Raw genomic sequence first — 23,231 nt, forward strand, 5'->3', positions numbered from 1 at the left:
TTCCTGAGGGGTCTTAAAAAGTCTTAAAAGTCATGAATTTACAAATCTGCATTTAAAAACGCCTTTAAAAGGTATTAAATTTGATATAGTAGGTCTTAAATTATATTGACATAAACTTGTTCGCTGTATTGTGTTTAAATGTGTCTGTTAAATGTCCAAGCTCCAAAGAAAGTAACATTATTCGACTCAGTTCCACTTGTTCCAACCCGACAATTTATACTGAATTTAGGAACCAATTATCAATTGTTAGTCATGTGCACGTCACCTGAGAAAGCTGACTTTGGGAACTTTAAGGGGCAGCTCTCAAGCGATAAGTAAGCATGAGGAAGTGCAAATTTAATAATGCCTGGTTGGAGAAAAGATCATTCTCCACCTGGTTGACGCGAGTGCAGGGGAACGTATTTGAAGTCCGCTGTGACTTGTGCAAAACATCAGTGAAACTCAGAACGAGGGGAATCAAGGCATTGGAGTAAATAAACACATTTTCTGAAGTTCTAGGAGTAATGAATTTTTGCCAGTATGGCCGTGAAATAGGCATGAAATTCCGTTCTGAGTAGTCTTAAATAGACTTAGATTTAACTTGTAGAAACCTGTAGGAACCCTGAATTAAAGGAAAAGTGATTATATATCTGTTCTATAGAAAAGTTATCTTTTCTATAACCCCCCATTCAGGCACATACACCCCCTTTTTTCTTCCCACTCTTATACCCATTCTTACCCTCGTCAGAGCTCTCTTCCCGAATGCATTCTCCCTTTCAGATACACACACACACACACACACACACACACACACACACACATAATGGTAGTGGAAACACTGAGTTGGTCTAGGGTGACCGTCAGTATTGCACAGTTATTATCAGCCATATGCTGTAATGGAATGAAAACAGGCTAGTATTTTAAGTAGTGCTGGGCAGCGATTAAAATTTTTAATCGCAATTAATCAAGTGGATTTCAAGTTATATTGGGGGGGTTGCCGGCATCAACAGTGTGTATTGCCTTTAAGTGATATTTCAATAAAAAAATATTTCCACATTGCAGTGCTTCCAAACAACTGTGTCCTTCTCAACCCCACCATCTGAAGACATTTAAAATGAAAATGTCCATGTAAAAGACTACTTTTCTCCATGTTTTTGTCCCCACCAGTTTATTTCCGGTTGTGAGTGATTGACATGAGTCTTAAGCCCACTAATAAGTACTAACACTAATAAGCCCAATAATATGTGATGTTCAGTTGTTAAAAGCAACCTGTAGTGGTGGGAATAAGTTGCACTAACATATGTTTTGTCCTTTCGGTGTTACCATAGCCAGTTCAGACATAAGAAGGAACTAACAGACACGTTTCTTTCACTCTGTTTGTATGGCCCCAAAAGTGTTTGCCTGTGAGTATTTCATGTTCAGTTGTCAGAATGAATAGTATAAAATATCTCTGATGTGAAGCTTTTGTTACTGGATAAAAAGACGTTGTAAATCTTAAATTAATCTGTAAATGCTAATCGTTAGCGTGTCTATGGATTTTCCCATTCAAGTTGGGATCGAGCTAGCGGTCTTTGTCCCATTCCTTTAAATGTATAATGCCATGTAAATGTACTAGGAGGTTACAGGAGTTACACAAAGTTTGTTTCAGCATTACTCGGAAAAGGTCGCTCACTTTTCTCCTCTCAGCTCCTGCACACTTGGCATGTAGAGCGCCAAAATAAAAGCATGAGTTTCAAAATAAGAGTCCATATGTGTAAATGAACTAAGACTTGCTTGAAAGGCAGAACGGCATTAACGGGAGATTTTAAAAAATTGTCGGCGTTATTTAATGAATGCGTTAACGCGGTAATAACGCCTTAACTTGCCCAGCCCTGATTTTAAGTTGGACAAATGCTTTGTTATAATTCAAGCTTTAAATTGTTTTTAGATGGAACCTTGTGTTAAAAGTATTTTTGTCAGTATGAGGAGATTACATTTTAAAATAGGGCTGGGAGATACTTTCAAAACATGATCACGAATAAATATATGCATATAAGTTGATATTGATAACTATGACAGTAAATATCAAATCCTTATTATTTGTGGTTTTAAACTCTACTTTGTGGTCAGAACATTTAAAACATCTTTAGGTTAACATTCAGAACAGTCATAATGCCAAAATGTTTGTTCAACCTTAACCCTTTCATGCATTAATTATGAGAACCTTAGTGAGTGAGGGGTTTTTTATTCCTCTTTCGGCAAGAAAAAAAAACAATGTGATAGATTTTTTTTTTTTTTTTTTGATTGAACCTATTTTTTAATGGAGTTACAAAAATGTCCACTCATCTAGACACCATGTGTTTAATTTTTGAAGCAAAGAAACATACATTTAAAACACAATATCAGAAAGTGATATACTGTGTGAAAACTATGAAAAAAAAACATTTTTGATGCAGCTAATTTGATGTTTTCTCACATTTTATCATACTTCAATACTAGTTATTACTCACTTCATGTAGATAATACACAAAAAATCCTTTTTGCTTAAGAAAACTGGTAATTACAGTTTAATAACAACTGGCAATTAGTTTACACCCAATCATGTTACTGCAGATCAGGTTTACAAAGAACATAAAGTTACTGTAATGGTATGAATTACAGTTTATGGGATGGTGCATAAGTGTCCACTGTGTTGGCTGATATGGAACTACAACAACAAAACCCATGAATACACATGAGAACAGCTGTAGAATAGCTGTCCACTGTAGTGACCACTATGCATGAAAGGGTTAAAATATGTAGGAGTGAAATTAATTAAAACAACTGATGTTGTATTTTCGCAGACAAATTCACAAAATAAACCCTAAATCTACTTAAATATGTCTTGTTACAATAATAACAAGTGTCTCTAGCACTAGTTTTCTAGCACTGCAGCCCTAACATAATTCTATATACTTGTTAGAAATTGTGAGGATTTTATACATTGAAATATGTGTCTTGCCAATTCACTATAGGGCATATATTCATTTTACTGTGGTTTCCTAAACGTTTTAAACTTGTGTCTTTGTGTGATAGGAACTTTTAGCAACATCACTCTTGACATAAGGTCATATAAGTAATATATTCACATTTTCTCTTGTGTGTTGTCTCAAATTTAGTATTTTCTTAGGCAAAGGACAGATGTATCTCTGTTGTCTGCTGACTCTCTTCCCTTTCCCCCACCTTTGCCCTCCTAATGGCCCCAATATCCAAATACCCCACCCAAAACACACACTTGTACCCAAATACCTCCATATACACAACACACACAGACTCCTGCACCGATGCCCCCTCTCTCCTCCCAGGTCAGCATTTTAATGTGAGTTTAGTGAACAAACAGCAAAGGCTACTTCATCCTGAAGGACTCAACTCCCCACAGGCGAAGAAAGGAAGGAGGTCAGTGTCTGTGTGTGTCTGTGTGTGTGTGTGTGTGTATCTGAAAGGGAGAATGCATTGGGGAAGAGAGCTATGAAGAGGGTAAGACGGGGTCTATGGGTAGGAAGAAAAAAGGGGGTGTTTGTGCCTGAATGGGGGGTTGCCAGGGCTTTACTGAATGCAGTTTTCCAGCAGCTTGTTGAGATCCCCCGGGAGAAGAGAGCAGAGAAGTGTGAGAATCATCTATGAGTGTGTAAAACGGGGAGGGAGAAGAGAGCAGAAGAGAAAGGGATTTATGATATGGATAGTTTGGCAGAGTGACAACAGACAATGAGTGTAACGCAGGGGAACGCTAACGAGAGTCTCCGGCCCCGGCTGAGGGATCTAATTGGAGAACGGAAAAAAAGGATTAAAGCTCACACACAGACCCCACAAAGGCAGCATTAATGTTCACCAGTACAGTGCCAACACCCCTCCACATACACACCACCTCTTCCTCCACACACCCTTAAACACACAGAGAAACTACTTTAACTACTTTCTATAGATGCTGTGCACCTCCTTTTCACACCTGCCTACAAAACCCTTCTCAATTACATTCTTTATCACATTCCTTCATTTATGTGTATCCATAAAGTCATTTTTGGCTTTTTTCCACCATGCTTGTCATCTGATTTGTCTCTTAAGCGCTTCTCCTTTCCATTTTTTCCTCTGCAGTTCTGGTGAATAGTGATTAAACTATGGGTTAATTGCATTTTGCATTAGTTTTTTGCAGTGTGGTGCTGTTTGTTTTACCAGATCCAGATTTGCACAGTGATCCAAGCAGTTAAGTCTTTTTTTTTTTTTGTGGCAATTTTGTGCGTGGTTAAATGTTAAGTATTTAATATTTGTGCATACTCATTCATATGTTAAGTTAGTTTTGTCATGGGTGCAATCACTTTTTGAAGTTTGCTAACTCCTTCTTTAATTCTTAGATGTTTACATCCGTGATGATAAAAGCTTGTATTGGGAACTTTTTTAGGTGGTAGCGCTGGTGCTAGCAAGTTAAAAATTTTAGTAGCACAAAGAAAAATGTAGTAGCACACACATTTGGACAGTTAGTTAACATGTTTTTGGGCTAAATTAATTTGATACTGATCAGAAATTCTAACAATGTTGAACAACAATTAAAGTGATTCTTTAACCTTTATTTTTCCTCCACCTGAACACAACAGGATGAATTTCAACATTTTGAAATATGAAAAATCATCAGTACTATATTTTCAATGCACATCAGAGAACAGTCTGTGCTGGTCTGAATTAGATATGGCTTATTGACAAGAAACTATAATTTTTATTATAATCAGTCCCATAATTCAAAATAGATTTTACTCAACAAAAATGTATTAAGTTCTGTTTGACTAAACAATATGCTTCACTGTGCCTGAAAACTTTGGGGCTTATACTGTTCGAAGGTTTGAGAGACAGAGAGAGAGAGAGAGATGCACATCGCTCGAAAATAGACAAAGAGCAAATAGAGACAGTGACATAGCCTAGTTTTCCCCACTATTTTAGACATGATACCAGTGCAACTCCTTTGCACTTGTGCTAGTGAATGCGTATATCTCTTCGCACACAATGATTTTTAGTAGCAAATGCGACGGAAATTGTTGCACTTTACAGCCCTGAAGGGGCTTAAGTTAGTCTCTTATTAATTCTTCAATACCTTTCCTCTGCTCCTCTACAGCATCAACACTAGCTAGCATTAGGTTAGAAATGTGGTTTGTGAACATCAACAAAGCAATATCTCACAGCACCAAGAAAAACTTGATGTAGCACACTAGAACATGCTAACCTTTCATGCTAATCAAATGTTTGATGACAGCTAATGTAATTTCTAAATTACCACCAGCTCTCTGTATAGCATTCAGTTTACACGCTGTAGACTGAACATGGCAGAGCCAACATGAAGTCAGAAGTAGTGACCGTATATGGACAAAAGGGTGGAGCAGGGGGGAGGGCAGGTAGTGATGGGTTAGCCGGTGATAAATGCTAGCTCACTGACACAATGAAATGGGAAATTTTAATCAATATTTATGTATAAATATTTTTTTTTTATAAATAAAATATAATATGTGATCATTTATTAACCACAACTACAGTAGAGCTGATTATCAATAAAATATATTACACTTACTAGAGGGTGCAAATGAAATGTCTTACACCAGAATGACTCCTGGAGAAACTATAATACTACGACAGCGTATTAGGGCCACATAAAAAAAACAAAAAAAAACAAAAAAACGCTTGTTACTATGAGAATAAAGTCGTTATTTAATGAGAATAAAGTCGTAGTTTTAAAAAACTCATTATTTAACGAGAATAAAGTTGTTATTTAACGAGAATAAAGTCATTAATTAATGACAGTAAAGTCGTTATATTTTGAGAATAAAGTCAGAATATGATGAGAAGTTGTATCTACTCAGCGATGTAGAACTTGGAACATTTTGTGAAGTTATACTTTCATTTGGGGGTTCGGCACAAAGGCCAAATACTGAGTCTATCCTCCCATCAACACATCAGTCTAAGGACTTTGAAGAGAGTTTGCACACATTTGGGTTTGTTGTAAGAACCGAACTGATTTGTAGCAAATTCCCTCTTTTGTGGAGGAGAAACTGATGAAGTGTTCATCTGCAGGGCTATCAGTGGAAACACCAGAGAACTAAACAGAGAGGGTCTGTTGTTTCTGAACAAACTGTGGGGATTCTACTGTGAGGTTTTGAGTTTTGAGTCCAATAGAAGGGAAAGTTGCTGCTTCGTTTGTTGCCTTCGATGTAAAACTGCAACTCGGTCGAATTTTCAAAATATTACGAGTTTAATCTAATAAAAGTATGACTTTATTCTTGTTAAAAAACGACTTTATTCTCATTAATTAACGACTTTATTCTCGTTGAATAAGGAGTTTTTTAAAACTACGACTATTCTCATTAATTAACGACTTTATTCTCGTTAATCAACAACTTTATTCTCGTTAATTAATGACTTTATTTTCGTTAAATAATGACTTTATTCTTGTTAAATAACGACTTTATTCTCGTAGTGACAAGCGTTTTTTTTTTGTTATGTGGCCCTAATACGCCATCGTAATAATACCAACACTACTGACTAAATTTTTGTAGAGCGAAGTTGAATATAAGTCTATGGGAGTCAGGTGTTTGTGGAGACAGTTTCTAGCAGCCATTGGTGGTATTACACATTAAGATACTGTTACATTCCGCTTCACTTTCAAGCTCCAGTCCTTTCCCCTTGGAACAGACTGTGGTCATGGGGTAAGAAACCAAGACAGTTGTAACTAGTTTATTCATTAGACTTGGAGCTGTTTCTGGAGTTAACTACTGGCAAAAAAAAAAGAGTTCAGAAGAAACTTAATATAAACACATAAGCACACACAAATGTCACTTTGATCACTTGTCCATAGACATTATTAGGCTATCTTGCTTTGACTCAGAAGAGCTTTTCTGATGTTTCCATTTTGTGAAAACAGGGACCTCCAGTGTATCACATATTATTTCTTGTGTTGAGGTTCCACCAGCCATGAGCAATAAAAAACGCGAATAGTTCAATTCCGAATCGCCTCTGTGTCAGTGTATTTATGTGTCATCATATCACAACATTGACATTTTCAAGCTGGTTCTATTTTGATAATCTATATTTTAGGCGTAAACAACTATATTCTTGCCATGAAAATGTGTAATATAACATTTCATCAACATTTGTAATTTATAACATACATTTTATATTAAATTATAATTATAACTAAGCAGTTTTATGTTTCACCCTCCTCCATTGTTTTTGCTCATACCTGTGGCCGGGCTGAAGATGACATCACAGCAGAGGCGATTTCTCACAGACTGCAAGGGAAGCTTGGCTTCCCCTAAAATTACAAAAATTAAATGGTTAAATATGTTCGGTTGTGTTGACATTTCATTGACTACAAATGTGTTAGAACACGTTCATCTCACAGACGAGTTCGTTCAGAATCAGCTTTATCACAAATCAACAGACTCAATGTTGTTCACTTCTCATACATTCCCGTTGCGCTGTTTTCTCATTCGATCTCTGCTCAGTGCATTTGTCCGTAGACGCTCAGCGTCCATGCACTTCAATGGGACTGAGTGGAACAGTTTTTTTCATTGCCTCAAAACTGGACGGTAATTGGATAAATGCCACGATGTTGTCCCGCCCCCGGACGCTCTGCGTCTCTGGGGGTGAATGGAGCTGTGGGCGGAGCTCGGCCGGGCTGGATGCCAGGCTTCCACATGCTGATTGGAGGATCGGTCAAAAGGCTGAATCCCATTTGATTGACAGCTATTTTGAGATCTACTCCTTCTCTTGACAGAGTTCAGTTTAATACCGTTGCCAATTCTGCTTGTAAAATCGATAGAGGAACCACTATGAAATTACTTGTTTATTTCTTACACTGTAAATAAAACACACTCATACTTCCTTGTTTCAATTTAACATAATTTCAATGTTTTCTTTTTTAGTTGGTACGATAAGGTGACTGACTATTTTCTTAAAAAGGAACAGAGGGCCGAATTTATGTTTAAATAACTTGACTTTTTTTTTTTTTTTTTACGTAAGCCGACAATGAGCTTCCCCTCTCTGAAAGACGAGCAGCCGCCACTGCATCACAGGTAGTTTAAGACAACCAGCTGAGCTGAGTGAGTACTATGGCTGCAGTGGAATTGTTAGCAACTGGACCAAGTCGAAGCATGTTGAGCTGATACCAGTAGCAGATAAATGTTAATACTGAGCCTTTGAACAAGCAACTTCAATTTTTAAATTTTTATTTTTATTTGTTACTGTTCATCGGTTTTTGTTTGTTGTTTTATCATTCTTTTTCTGATGTGACATTTTCTGTTGATTGACAATAATTTTTTAAATCTTTTTTTTAATTGCTTTTATTGCAGCATTAGTGAAATAAATTACGTTTTGCTCTACAGTAGCTTTGCTTTAATTCAACCACTTCCAGTATGATGTAGTTTTAGTGTAGATATGGTTAGTTTCCCAGACACTGTTCATTGGCTCACCTTTTGCCAATCTTACTCTTGCAAATGGAGCTAGTCCTGCAAGTTGGCAAAAAGAGGAAGAGTGAAGAAAAAAAACTTGCAGGGAGAGTGAAGAAGAAAACAGCAGCAGCTCTCACTGCTGTCTCCATGGTGAGGCTGCTGACCTGGCAGTCTACTCCTCCCCACACTCCAAAACCCCTTTTCCCCTCCTTTTCTCTGCTTGGCTTTGACATGCTAAAATATAGAGAAAGACAGAGAAAGAGAGTGGAAGGACTGCAAAGGACTCACTTCGGATGTGGCAGTTTTTGGCATATCGTAGAATGAATTAGCTTATATGTTGGACTGTGTTTTACTCTTCAGCCTGACATATTTCTCAGACAATCATGAACTGGTAGGGTTAATGATTTCTCCTGTTTCTGAGACTCACCTCTGCTAAACTGTCTGGCCTTGTGTTTGTCTTTGCTGTAGGTTCCCAAGTCACTCCTATGTTTGACTTTTTTGTTTCTCTCCCCTCCTTCAGTCACTCTTTCCGGCCATCAATACCCTCCTCCCCCTGCTCCTGTCAGCATGTGTTGATCTCTCTCTCTCTCTCTCTCTCTCTCTCTCCCTCTCTCTCTCTCTCTCTCTCTCTCTCTCTCTCTCTCTCTCTCTCTCTCCCCATGCTGTGTGTAGCAGCTGAGTGACTGAATGAGACAGAGACAAAGATCTTAGAAGAGCAGTCAACAAGAAAGAAAACGTGGTGGATCGACAGACTCAGCTTAGAAGAAGGAGCTGAGAGTAGACAAGAATCGGACTCGGCTCTGTTGGACAGTGGATCCAGACTTGTAGAAAGGGGGGAAGGGGGAGGGGGAGGATTTTTTTTTAAAGGGGGAGGGGTGGCTGGGGAAGACAGAGGGAACATGCTGGCTCACTCCTGAAGTGTCAGAGTGACTACAGCAGGAGAAAGGAGAGGGAATGCCGTTGCAGTCCCGCACTCTGTTCAGCCATGGAGATGTAAACTGAGGCCCTGCCATTTATTTATTTATTCAGCACACTTTGAACTGCTTCAGAAGAAGAGTTTTCAAGGACAATAATAGCTAAATCATGGATTCTGACTCTGATTCCCCTTTCAACTATTCCTGGCCTTCTTTTCCCAGGATGAGGATGCGCAGGAAAACTGGAAAGAAAGGTAATACATTAGAAGATGTGGATATGATTTTACAGTCTGTCACATGGACAGAGTTGAAAAAGGTGTATAGATGTGAAGTAGGCAACAGCAGTTAAGTATTTTGCAAATAATTTTGTATTAAATGAGAATTTACATGATCAGAGACGACCTCATACGTCTTCCTGACAGACATTTAACACAGTGTCTTTAATGAACTAATAGGATCCACAGACATTTTACCAAAAGGACATTGTAAAACTTTTCTAACTTTTTTGTTGATCTCAGACTGCAGTATGCTTAGGGCAGATATAATATGGTTTTGGACTTCACTGAAAATGTTGAACCTTCAACACTGATGTAGAATTGTTTCTATATCAGGCTTATTATAGTTGATGAAAAATAAGTTGACAGCTAGTAATGAAAAAAAATATTCTAATTGAAATAAAACGAATCAGTTTCCAACAAAACTAAAATTACAATTAACAACACAACATAAAACAAACCAAATAGTATTGCAACTAAAAGTTTTGTATTTGCAGATATGATTTGCTTCTAAACTGCCTAAAACCTCTCATACACTGTCCTGTAGTTTTAGTCATTTGTTGTTTTCTGCAGAGTCTCAGTGACATCTGATGCATGTGGATTTTATGCAGGGAAAGAGAGAAAGCTGCTGACTTGTGTTGACACAGATGGTGCACTTTTCTTTTTTTAGTTCCTCTCTAGCCATATAACTACGTTATGTTAAAGATTGCCAATGTGAAGGGCTTCACCACAAACTCGCCCTCCCTGGCAGACACGTCCCACTGTGGAACAATAAAGTTAAAATTAGACTGTTCCCATTACACATTGTTACTCACAGGCCTCCACTGCAGTCATTCACAGTGAGATAACTGCATGTTTGCCAGTGATGTAACCTGATATGTGACAGTATGTTGGGGAATGTCAGATGCCTACTCGAGGGCTGATTGAGGGGTTTAGAGCTTTTGACAATTTAAGACCACACTGGTGAGTGTGTGAATGAGGAGCCCTGGCCTGTCACTGTTTGGACCCATATTGTGTAAATGAAAGGGCTGAATAAAAAGTTCAAGGATTGTGTAAATCATCTCTGATCAGTCACCTGCAGTGATTTACCTGATTGGTCCAATCGTTTCAAGTGCAGCGCTGCATTTACCTCAGTTTTATGTCAGTTCATATGAAACTGAACTAAAACTTAACATATAGTCGATCCAGGGCTCAGAAGTCATCTGGATTTTGGATTGACATAAACCTTTTGTTAGGATTGAATTACCTCTGATCCAAAAAGTCGCAGGGGCTTCACAGGATTTTGAAATCCTAGCCCTTCCTTCTACAGCTCTCTCACCTCAGCCCAAATAAACAGACTAAATATAGAGACACATAAGCTGATGTCACTTGATGAAGTTATGGAAAAGTGAAGCCAGTTTTCCAAGATTCTGTGTTGAGACAGTTGTGTTCAGGTTGTATCTGAAAGAATCTGATTAGGAATTGGTAGTTGTAGCTGTAGCTGTATTTAACCTGCCGTGTCTCAGACCACATAAATTATATTATGCTCAAACGTTATTGTGGAATATTTTCAGTGTGGCACTAAAAATCTATCAAGCACTGCAGCATCAAAGTACAGTGTTAAAGTAGACACTGAGCTACTCATTAAACCATTAACAGGATGCAGCAAATACTACAGCAAAGTAAAAAAAAAAAAGGACTTCCACACATTTAGCATTTTTACTGTAATTAGACAGACAATTGTTGATGAATGAGTCAAAAGTAACAATAGGCTACAGGAGCTATGAATGATGTGTTTTTGTGGACTAATCCAGACATTAGCATCATTCTGATTCCCTCCGCTTCATGGCAAAGAAAAGCTGCATGACTGAAAACCACTTCTGGGATATATAATATGCAAATGCCTTTGTAAAATGTCAAATTTAGACTATAAAAAAACAAACAAAGCTTGACTTCAAGATCACCCCTGCCGAGCTTCCAATTTGTAATTTGATTTCACACATTTACCTCTACGAAAAAACTTTAATCATATTGTGAACTGATGGTGATGTAGCTAATGAATAATTTACAAGAGAACGCAACAAGGCTCTAAAGCAGTGTTTTTCAGCCTTGGGGTCGAGACCCCACGTGGGGTCGCCTGGAATTCAAATGGGGTCACCTGAAATTTCTAGTAATTGATAAAAAAAAATTAAATTACTAAAAAAATATATGGTGAGTTAAAGACAGACAATCACAATACATGAAAGACATGACAAACTGTGAAGCTGAAACTGAAGCACTGTGGTATTATTTATCTGTCAAATGTTCATTGTGGTCAGTTTCAGATGCTGCAGCTCTTTCATAATTCATAGTTTGAGTTATTGTTTGTTCAGTATTAATTGTCAGCCTTGTAAATCCAAGCTGGACTGACTGTACATATCCTGACCAAGGAAAATAAAATTCTACCTTTGCGCAGTAATCTACACCTGGCTTTTCTGCCTCCGTCCATAATAATATACATTATATAAAATAAATATCATCTAAAATTAACCTTTATTTGCAAATTACAAACAAATCAATTTTAGCAAAAAAAAAAAAAAAAAGTCTCAGTTTTGAATGTCTGGGGTCGCTAGAAATTTGTGACGTTAAAATAGGGTCAAGAGCCAAAAAAGGTTGGGAACCACTGCTGTAAAGCCAAACTACTGCCTTATTACTACATGTAAAACTTAAAAGAGTTTTTTTCCTGTATTTTACATCATAGAATAAATTGTGAATCCCTCTTAAGCTTGTGTTATCCGCAGACCTGATTTGACACAGCTAAAAAAAAAAAACATAGAAAACATTGACTTTGACACAAGACAACCAGGAAGTTCAGGTTGTTAATGCTTCTCTGGGTTTTCAGACTCATCCCCCAGCTCATAGCTCTAATTGTCAAATCATTAGCCTCATAGCATAATTGCCTAAGTCCTATTTTTTTCAGGTCAGAGACAATGATGAAAAATGAAGCAGCAGTGTTAAGAAAGTAAAGTTACACAGATCACAGTTAGGCAAAAATATGACTTATGCAATTATGCAATGTGGCTAACAATATGTAGACCCATTCAGAGCACTCCAGATTTGGTTATCTTGAAGAGTCTGTATCTGGATCAGGATGATCAACCTCTATGTTGTCCAAAAAACCACCCCACATTTACATGTATTATCTGACGGTGGAGAGCAAAAGATGCAATTTCCATATCTGCATTCTAAAACCTTGTGAACAACAGGGCCCCAGTGTTTAAAATTGGCATTTACGTTTGTTTTTCCCCATTAGTCATGGAAGAGTTAAAGCAAATGCTTAATACGGTACAGAATTATAGGAGTTGATGAGAGAGTGTGTATTTGTCAGTGGAAATGGAGGGAGAGAAAGACAGACACAGAGGAAGATCGAGTTACTGCCATGTCTGTGTCATGGCTCTGCTCCAGTGCTCTTTTCCTCATCTTTCACCATAAAACCCTGCAAGATTATCCATGTTATTGCGTCTTAATTTAGATTGACATTGGCAAAGTTTATACACACTGCCTTGTCTGTGCTCTTCAGCTGAATGGAGAAGAAACCACACTGTAGAAACTCTTGAAGTTAACCATAAACTCTACGTTTGGATGTAGTGTTTTGAATATCTACACACCGTGGCAAGTCAAAGTCTCTGGAGTAACAATGCACCTGTACCAAAGGCAAATGTGATTTCAGGTGGACAGGGTTTATTTCTTCACACTGAGGACTGGGTTTACCTCCTCCTGGATCTCTGTCTGGGTGACGCACTGAAATGTAAATATAACAGGAATGCACAATGTGATGCTTGGACTGAGTTATTTAACCGCAGGTGTCAGAACTCAGAGTGGTTTTGTGGATTTTGGTGGACAATTGCTTTAATGATTTAAAATACCCTCCACGAACACTGAAGTCTCATAATTACTTCTGTACTCTTTATAAGGCAATAACAGTCGGTGTTTTGATTATTTTCTCTTCTGTTAGACTTGTGTTTTTTTACTCAACTCCTAACGTCTCCCAGCTCTCTTCAAAGTGCCACAGTAGAATGGTGTTTAAAGGACAACTTACATCATAAAAGCAGAACAGCAAGACAAATAATCATTTTTTCAACAAAAAATAAGCAAGTGAAGTGTTTATACAGTTAAACATTATGATTCTATGCAGGGGTGAGAAGGAGTGTTGTAGCCAAGACCTCTTAAACCAAGACCAAACCATGAACAAGTCCAGACTGAACCGAGATGAGACCAAGACTTTGAAGTCAACATCAAAACCAGACCAGATGATTGATTGATTGATTGATGTATTTATTTCGAACATGAATGTCAAACAGAAGAAAATAAATAAACAAAACACTTAAACATAAGTCATATAATACATATTCAAAAAGGAGTGAGAAGAAGTACAACTTACAAACTCCCACCCCTTCTCCTTATATAATTAATAACAATAATAACCTTCCTCGTCTAATCATATCTATACACTATGCCATAATATAACTGATACTAGTAAATAATTAGGTTTCTGGCTTTATATTATTATGAACAAATATAATATGATTTACATAATCGCATAATACAATAACACATATATGTAAATACATATTTATACACAGATCTATACACACATATACACCTACATATATACACACACACATACACACCTAAACATACATTTACACACACTTAACACACACTTGTACATCTTTATATCACACAGTGATCCCCAAGCTCTCCCTCATCCCTGTACCTCTGAAAAATTGTTTCTTTGCACCTCTTTTTAAATTCTTTCATGCTTGGACATTGCTTTAACTCTATATTGAATCTGTTCCACAGTCTCACCCCGCTGACAGAAACACAAAAACCCTTCCTAGTCGTGCGTAATAAGGGAATTTTAAAGTTAGCACAGCATTGTCATTATTAATCACAAGTTAAAGTTTACCTTAAAAACCATATCCCTGTACGCATTGGTTTTTAGACTGCTGTTGTGAACTCAGGAGTTTGTGTTTTGGTTGTTGCTATATTGAATTTTTGGACTCAGAATGGCCATATTTGGACAAAGGGGAAGAGCTGGGTGAGCTAAAGCTAATACTACCTCACTCACTCACTAATACAATAAAACCATAATCTTCATCATATGTTGCCAAATGTTGTAGGTGTTGTTAGTGTAAAATCTTAACCACAACTGCAGTCGAGGTGTCTGACGAGGAAAAAAATGTTAAATTCAATAAACATGAGCTCCTGACAAGCTAGCTGTCAATCACATTTGTCAGTCAAATCTTAACACGAACCTCAAAGTCCTCTATTTGCCCAAAAAAAATGTATTTAACATAGGGCAGGCATGTCCAAAGTCCGGCCCGGGGGCCAATCACGGCCCGCGGTCAGATTTTATACGGCCCACAGCTTCGGTTTTATAATGTATTATTTATGGCCCGCTTGGACAGTTGAACCGAGCACATGAATCATTAAAGGTTCAAAATGCAGTTTCTCCTTTCACCTCATGGTGGCAGCACCACTCTAATTCTATCGGGCTCTGTGACCTTGCTGTGAACCCTTTTCGCTAATTTCTAACCATGGCGCCTGTAAATAAAAAAAGGAAAGTTGACAGTGAGGGCTGCCGCGAAAATCGAGGCAATTGTGTTTGCCTAATTTGTCAAGAGACTGTTGCCTTGTTTAAGAATTCAATGTAAAGAGACACGAGCAGACAAAACATGCTAACGCATATGACAAGCTAGCAGGGAGTGAGCACTCCGAAAAAGTGAAGCAAATTCAAGCTGCTTTAAACTCACAACAGTGACTCTTCATGTGAACCTGGGAGTTCAATGAATTCACCACCAAGGCAGGCTACCAAGTTGCTAGGTTAGTTGCCTCTAACTGCTGGTGTTATGTACTTGTAGATGTGACACAAAATATTACTTTCTGAATGATTTTGTGAAAGACAAGAGTAAGAGTCATATGTTTTCATCTTAAATGTTAACAGACTTTGCATTACTGAGTAATATATGAGTAATGATTACTCATATAAGTCATGTTTAAAATGAATGTGGGGTTAAGATTTGTATCAGCTTCTTGGACGTTTCAGATACTCCACACAGTTTGTTCTATGTTATCTGTCTCCAGATGTGAAAGGAAGGCAGAATTGTTTTTTTTTAATTTTTTTATTTGTTCACACCTGAGTGGCTCAGATTTGGTTACATTGCCATTTACAAAAATGATATTATGACAATGAAAATAAAATTGTTGTAGAACAGCGCATTTATATGTAATTTTTACTGTTTAAAAAACATCTGAAGGGACCACTGGCCCCTGGCAATGTCCACATTATCAGATCTGGCCCTCTTTAAAAAAAGTTTGGACACCCCTGACGTAGGGCCACCATAATTGTTTTCTCCAAACCTGCTAATCATATACATTGAACCTTTAATATGAGGTTCAGATAGCATTGCACACTAATCAGGTGGTATAAAAAAATCCTTTCCTTGGAATTTGCTTCAGAGCCTGTATTGTTGCAGTTTAAACTAAAGAGTAAAGACGTCGAATCAGTACTTCTACATCTATGCGTATCTGTCTTACATGTTTTGCCACCTCTGACTTTATGTTTTGCCAGTTGTAGCCTCCTAAGAGAGTTTACCTTGAGAAAGAGCGCTTGTGACACTTCTGCCTCCCCCCTTTTCCATTCCGCCTTCCTCGATCGCCCTCCCTCTCTCCCAGGGGTGTGCATGGGTTGAAGGGTCACTCTCTGTCTTTAACTGCTCTGGTCTGGAAACCTGGCAGTGACTGCTGTCTTTGTCTGGGTCTCTGCAGAGCTCCAGCCCCAGCTACTGTATAGGGTTGGCTCTCACTCAGGGACATGCTCTGAATATCACATCACCCTAAATATACTTTAAGTGAGCAAAATCCTATGCAGATAACCCCACTCGTTGCTTTATATTCCTTAAAACCTTCTTTGAAATGTTTTCTGTTGTAGCATTAAAGAACACCTTTAGCAGTTTTTTGCAGCTAAAAAGTGTTAGTAATTTGAACTCCCTGTTTCTTTTATTCCCTCTAGTTAACTAATGTTAAACACAGATCCCAGAGCCCGACAGTAATGTTCACTCAAGCGGCGTTTATGGGTCAGAGGTGTATGAACGATCAGGCCCACAGCAGCCAGCTGTGGCTTTGGACTTGGTGCAGCAGCGTTAACTATTAGCCTTGTCCATCAAGTTCCTGAAGTGGGTTTATATGAAACCCAATCTGCTTTCAAACAGCGGTTTGACCCACATCCAGAATCTGACCCTTTCTGGATTTGATGTTGAACTAAAACTAATCCTACAATGAATACACAGGGCCTACTATGACTTTATGAGGATATCTTCTACATGAATTGAAAGTGACATACCTCTTTATGGAACTAATATATTTTAGATATGTTTTAAGAAAAGAACAAGTTGTAACTTTTCTCAAAATGTTAAGGAGTAGTGTTTGCCGGGAGTCCAAGCACGACCACTGTTGTTTATTTATTCTGTGCTGTATTTTTCAGGAATAGCACTAAACAATGTCTTAAACATTCACTTGGACATAATGTTCACTTGGGACGTTGTAGCCATAGTCTCAAAGAAAACAAACCCACACCAGTATAGCACTTCCACATTTTGGGCTTGAAACAAGTAGGCGAACCAGCTCAGAGGTACATTTCCACTAGCAAGTCAACAGTAGTTCCTCTGGTGTTATTCATGGGCTTTACAGTCTCATTCCATTCCATTCCATTACATGTGTTGAGTCAAGTGCAACACGTATGTATTACGTATCGGCCCAGTCGTGTGTTGTGACCCTGAGAGCTACAACATGACAACAATCACTATCACAACTGCTTTCACTGTAGTTTTTCTGTAGAACCAATTGTTGTGTGCACAAGACCAGTTCTGGACAGCTTTGTTTATCCCTTGCTGGGTTTCATATTTTTTAATATACTTTTTTCATCAGTGGCATCTTTCATTGAATAACTCACAACCTTTACATCACACATTCATGCTTTGTATCCATACTCCTTGCAAAAAAAACCTTTTTTTTGCAACATAGAAAATGACTTGTTCATGGAGGTTAATCTTGATCGTTTTGACAAAGATGACACGCTGCAAGGGGCGTTGTCATGTGGTTGAAATTTGCTGGAGTCCAAACTGTGTTGGAGTATGTGGACTTGTTGTTTGTAATTGTAGTTTGAAGTTATGCGATATGTAAATTAATTAAAGTCCTTCCACACTGATGTTGAGTGAGCTCTGTATATCCAACACTGGTTTAACTTGAGTCTGTCCATATACATTTGAAGCAAATGGAACAAAAATCATCTGGTGTCCTCATCAATGCCTGCCTGACCCCCTGTTGTTGCACACACACACACACACACACACACACACACACACACACACATATATTTACTGGCCTTACTGCCTAACAGGAAGCACAGCCAATTGTTGGTCTGATTTATTCATACAGGATGACTTCTTCTTTTTATTTTTCTTCTTCTTCTTCTTCTTCTTCTTCTTCTTCTTCTTCTTCTTCTTCTTCTTCTTCTTCTTCTTCTTCTTCTTCTTCTTCTTCTTCTGCTTCTCTGTGGTGCTGGCAGCTTTGAAACATAGATAAGCTATGGATTTGTTTTTGAAGTAGACTGTTGAGTCTAAGCAGAAGAAGTGCTGGAGGAGTTTACATGGAAACAGCTGTGTCAGAGACCTGTTTTTGCACCGCTGGCATCATTGCAGGAATGGCTTGGCAACTGTAAGGTGAGACTATCATTAGGAGCATATTATAACAGAGCTAATGAAGCTGCCACTTGTAGTTAGTGTGATGTGTGGGTTTTCCATTGAACACTTAGCAGATTGTGATACTCATTTAACACCTGTGAACCTCTTTCTGTTTGCTGCCCAGGGACAGGCTGTAAATAAGAGTGTAATGCTTGTTTTTTTTTTTTGTGGTGTAGTTAGCGTTCTAGTTCCATACATAGCTCAGTGTCAATGGAGTTCGACAAATTAAAACCTCTTAATATCCACCAGGCCAAAAGTGACTCATTTAACCACATCCTAGAACACAGAATCCAGAGGATGTTCTCTTTCAAATGAAGTCTGATCCACACATTTTTCACACTTCTGAGCGGTACCCAAATACTGACATGATGCAAAAGTTGATGGCGCTTTTATTTCACTTTGGGTTCAATGAGAAGCGTGGACGTTGTCATTAACAATCTCAATTATTAGATATCATTAAAATGGAATTTGCGAGGTCTTAATGGCAAACATTATATCTAATTTTATTCATTCATTTTCTGAACGACTTAATCCTGGAGAGGGTTGTGGGGGTGCTGAAGCCTATCCCAGCTACCATCTGGTGAAGGCCACCTTGGGCATATCGCAGGGCTGACTTATACAGACGACCAACCAACTCTCACATTTAATTTCATTTGTCTGTCTGTTAATTCTGTTCAGTTCTTTTTATTAATGAATGTGAGGCTTTTCTGCATGAAAATCCTCATTTTTAGATGCTTGAAACCTACCAGTGAACCTAAAACTCTTGATACTTTATACTTAAACCCACTTGTTGGATTAGACCAGGGGTGTTCAATCCTGGTCCTCGAGGGCCGGTATCCTTCATGTTTTAGATGTTTCCCTCTTCCAGCACACCTGATGGTCATTATCAGGCTTCTGCAGAGCTTGATGATAGGCTCATCATTTGAATCAGGTGTGTTGGAAGAGGGAGACATCTAAAACATGCAGGATATCGGCACTCGAGGACCAGGATTGGACACCCCTGGATTAGACTAACCTAACCCACTCTAATAATCATGCCCATTTAAAACACCTGCCTGCTTTAGGGATGACACATATATTATTTAACACCCTGCAGTGCTTGAGTCAAAAGACTCTGTCCAGAACTTAAATTTGGTTCAAAAATATCTTTAGAAACTTTACATTTAAGTCCTTGATACCCGTAAATATACTTTTAACTTACAAGCGATTACACGTACATGGCACTATGAGTGTGGTGTTGAAGAGGTGGGACAGAAAATTCATCCAACATACTGCTCTTAACACATACAGCTTCAGGAATTTCACATAAGTATGAACAATCTAGAGACAAGCTGAGTTTGCAGTTTTCATCACATACACCAGACACTGAGAGCAATTAAAATGCTGAATTTCACCATATTTTACTTTTAGCTACTCTTGTTTTAACTGATTCTTTTGCCTTATATGTTAATTATCATTATTCAGTAATGGTTTTATTGTTTGAATGCGTAACTCAATCACTGTATTTTGTTGCCATTGTTTTTCCAGGTTTTTATAGTAATTACATGAATTAATCTTAATTTAAATGTAAGTTTTATATTTACTGAATTAGCTTTTTGAAAACATTGTTTAGTACTGTTGACTGTCTATCTAAATGAGAGCTCTACCTATAGGCTGAACTGCTCATAAATAGAACAGCAGATGTTTTAGGGTTTGTTTGTTTGTTTGTTTGTTTGTTTTTTACCTTTATTTGTATCTGTAAGTCAGTGTTGTACTGAAATCCCCACTGAATGTCCATTTTTATCACCTTGACACTTTCAGATATAAATTAGAATCTGTCATTTGATGCATATATTTTATTTAATGTTCCTTTTAGATGTAAGATCTTGTTTTCTGATTTGATTCTGATTTGATTATTTATTTATTTATTATTTCGAACATGCAAAGAAACAAAATAAAACAAAACAAAATAAAACAAAATAAAACATTTAAATGGACAGAATCTATCTTCAAGCACGTACAAGTCTGAATTTTGCATGGTCGAAAAGGAGTAGGAAGAAGTATAAACTTTTTTTCCATGGAGTTCTGCTCAAAATGGCAGCAACTAACAATGTCACATTAAAAAAAAGATTGGAAGAGAAGAATAACAGAAGTAAATAAAGTAAATTGGCTTATGTAAGGAGGTTTATGTAAATCAGCAACATGTTTCTGTCATTACATTAAGTCAAATTTAAAGAGAAGTATTTCTGTGTGTGCGGTTTCTTAGGGTTTTATATTTGTTTAAAGGAGAACAGTCATGTCAAGCATGTACACTACCAGGCAAAAGTTTGGACTCACCTTCTTATTTAAATGACATGAGATGGACCACAGATGGCCGACAAGAGCTCAGCATCATTTGGAACTCCTTCCAGACTTTTGGAAAACATTTCAGGTGACTACCTCATGAAGCTCATCAAGAGAATGCCAAGAATGCACAAAGCAGTAATAAAAGTAAAATGTGGCTATTTTGAAGAATCTAAAGTATAAAACATGCTTTGAGTTTTGTCACACCTTTTTAAACTACATAATTCCATATGTGTTCATTCATAGTTTTGATGCCTTCAGTGAGAATCTACAATGAAAATAGTCATAAAAATAAAGAAAAACCAGGTGAGTCCAAACTTTTGCCTGGTAGTGTAGTCATCTTTTCAAAAAATATGATGTAGCTTTGTATATAACTCAAAGTCAGCTGGAATGTCTTATTAAGACAAACAATAATATACTAAAACAATAATTTGTAAGTGCAAGACCACTTCGACAACCTCTCTGTTGAAGAATATTAAATGTAGGTTAAGTACTTTTGTTTTCATTGCTTTTGCCTTTTTTGTCTTATTTTAGCATCCATTGTGGTCTTGCAGTGGCTGAACTTTTATTCTGCTATAAAGAAATCTATCCAATCATAATTATAACTCCATGGTCGTAGTTTTTTGCTCAGTGCTAGACAGTTTGGTCATATTGAAGAATATCTGGCTAATTTCCAGTAGAGCTGTTTTTGATTTTTATTAAATCTAAGGCCTTCGTTCTTATCTCAGTGTTTTGGCTGAGGCTTTATCGCAGAACAAACTTTTCTGGTTTTCATTTCTTCACTGCTTTTCATAAATGTCTGATCAACAGTTGTGCACTCAAAACAAAATGTTTCGTTTATGCGCAGGTTTTTCACAAACCCGCTCCTGAAATAATTTCTGTGAATATGTGCCGTGGAGGAGCTGTGTTTTCTGCAGAAAGCAACATCCCAGAGGGAGCTGCTGTGTGTGTTTGGAGAGTGAGTGTTTTCCTCTGTTTAACAGCTAAACTGGAGCACTGCTCACAGTGGAGTTACTGTGTTGAACGGGGTCCCTTTCAATGCTACTGTGTGCTCACTGGGAGTTATTTCCACTCATCTACTGTATTGAAGGCTGGGTGTGGAAGAAACATGCTTACAGATGCCCACTCAGTGCACGCCCATTCACGTGTGTGTGCAAAGAATCATTCAGACAGACCGGCAGTCATACACAGACTCCTGTTTATGAACAATGACATGCAACTGCTCAGGATGTCTATGTCACTTCCTGTGTTTGTGAGGAGTTATTTGGTGTCGTCGTGGAAACCAAATGTAATATTGAAAACCCCCCACCTCCCTCTCGCTGTCTACAGAGAAAAGTCAGTCCATAAGGGAGAGCCAGGCCTCGTCCCCAACACTGGCTGCAGCTGCCAGACTGTCAGCCATGATCCACGGCAAAGACAGAGTGTACGCCAACGCCATGCTAGTGGACCAGGTAAGTACGTGTTTTTTGGATTTTTTTAATTAATTCTCTCCGTGATCCATAAATGAAAGTGTATTATGTACATTAGTTGTATAGTTTATAGAGTTAATACTCAAGGTTGATAAATGAAATGATGTTGACTTTTACTGAATAGAATGAAACCTGGTATAGTTGTACAATTTGGTGCCTTGAACATCACAAAACACCTCAAGGAAACTATTTTCTTCTGCCGCAACCAAACGATGTATTTTTCATTATATATCCAGAGCCAAACACTGAGTCGGTGATGTGTCTGTATCAGTGATTAAGGATTGTAATGTGGTATCATTATAATCCTTAATCATTGATACACATACACACATACACATACAGTAGGGCTATGTATTAGCATCTGATGATACTGTATGTATCATGGTACACTATATCGTGATAATGTATCAAAGTTTTAAAACTGACTTAAACCAGACTGTCATATTTGCTTACATGAAACAAATGCTACTTATGACTTGGCAATTACGCACTGGAAAATGCATGCTTTGATGCAACATGCATCAAGTTTCACCCCCACACTTGCAAAGACACCGTCGTGGTATTTTTAGCTTAGCTCTGCTCTGTACAATTGTGACCAATAATGGTAGAGGTAGGCCTGGCCATCCAATATGCCTGCGGCTGTTATTATTATTTTTATTAACTTTGTTTTTTTTATATATATATTTTTGTAAAGAATATGACAAAAATTGTGACACTAATGAAATAGGCAGTAATATTTTCCATATGAAAGAAACACTTTTTTAGGGAGTTGATATTATCCATTGCCTAGTCTTGACCACATTGTTTTCAGTGTTTTTACAGTAGGCTATAAGACTTCGTGTCATTTTTCCTCAGTCTTTCTAACTGCACTGGGCTGCGGTAAGCAAACCACCTAATGTTAGCTGCAGTCACCTTGCTTAGCCACCACAAATGTGAGTGTGAATGTGTATTTATATATTGGTAGGTAGGAAGTTCCAGATTTTTTGTTTATTTTTTTTCAAAAATTACGTGTAAAAGGAAGTGGCCCTGTGTTAAAATGCTCAGTTTCTGAAAATGTTCAGTACCC

General features: G+C 37.7%; 1 protein-coding gene across 4 annotated transcripts in view; it reads left to right on the top strand.

Moving 5' to 3' along the window:
- Nucleotides 1–23,231, top strand: part of LOC115425180 (rho guanine nucleotide exchange factor 28-like) — a 105,405-nt gene that overhangs the window by 30,789 nt on the left and 51,385 nt on the right. For 2 of the 4 annotated variants that reach the window (XM_030142560.1, XM_030142561.1), the window contains exons 1-2: nt 9,405–9,591; nt 22,026–22,147. In XM_030142560.1, coding sequence (XP_029998420.1) covers nt 9,507–9,591; nt 22,026–22,147 — 207 coding nt within the window. In that variant the 5' untranslated portion in view covers nt 9,405–9,506. Of the gene's footprint in view, nt 1–9,404; nt 9,592–22,025; nt 22,148–23,231 lie in introns of those variants that run through there. The other 2 variants (XM_030142558.1, XM_030142559.1) reach the window with 1 other exon arrangement.

This window comes from Sphaeramia orbicularis, chromosome 9 (genome assembly GCF_902148855.1).
Source record: "Sphaeramia orbicularis chromosome 9, fSphaOr1.1, whole genome shotgun sequence".
In the NCBI taxonomy this organism is placed as follows: Eukaryota; Metazoa; Chordata; class Actinopteri; order Kurtiformes; family Apogonidae; genus Sphaeramia; species Sphaeramia orbicularis.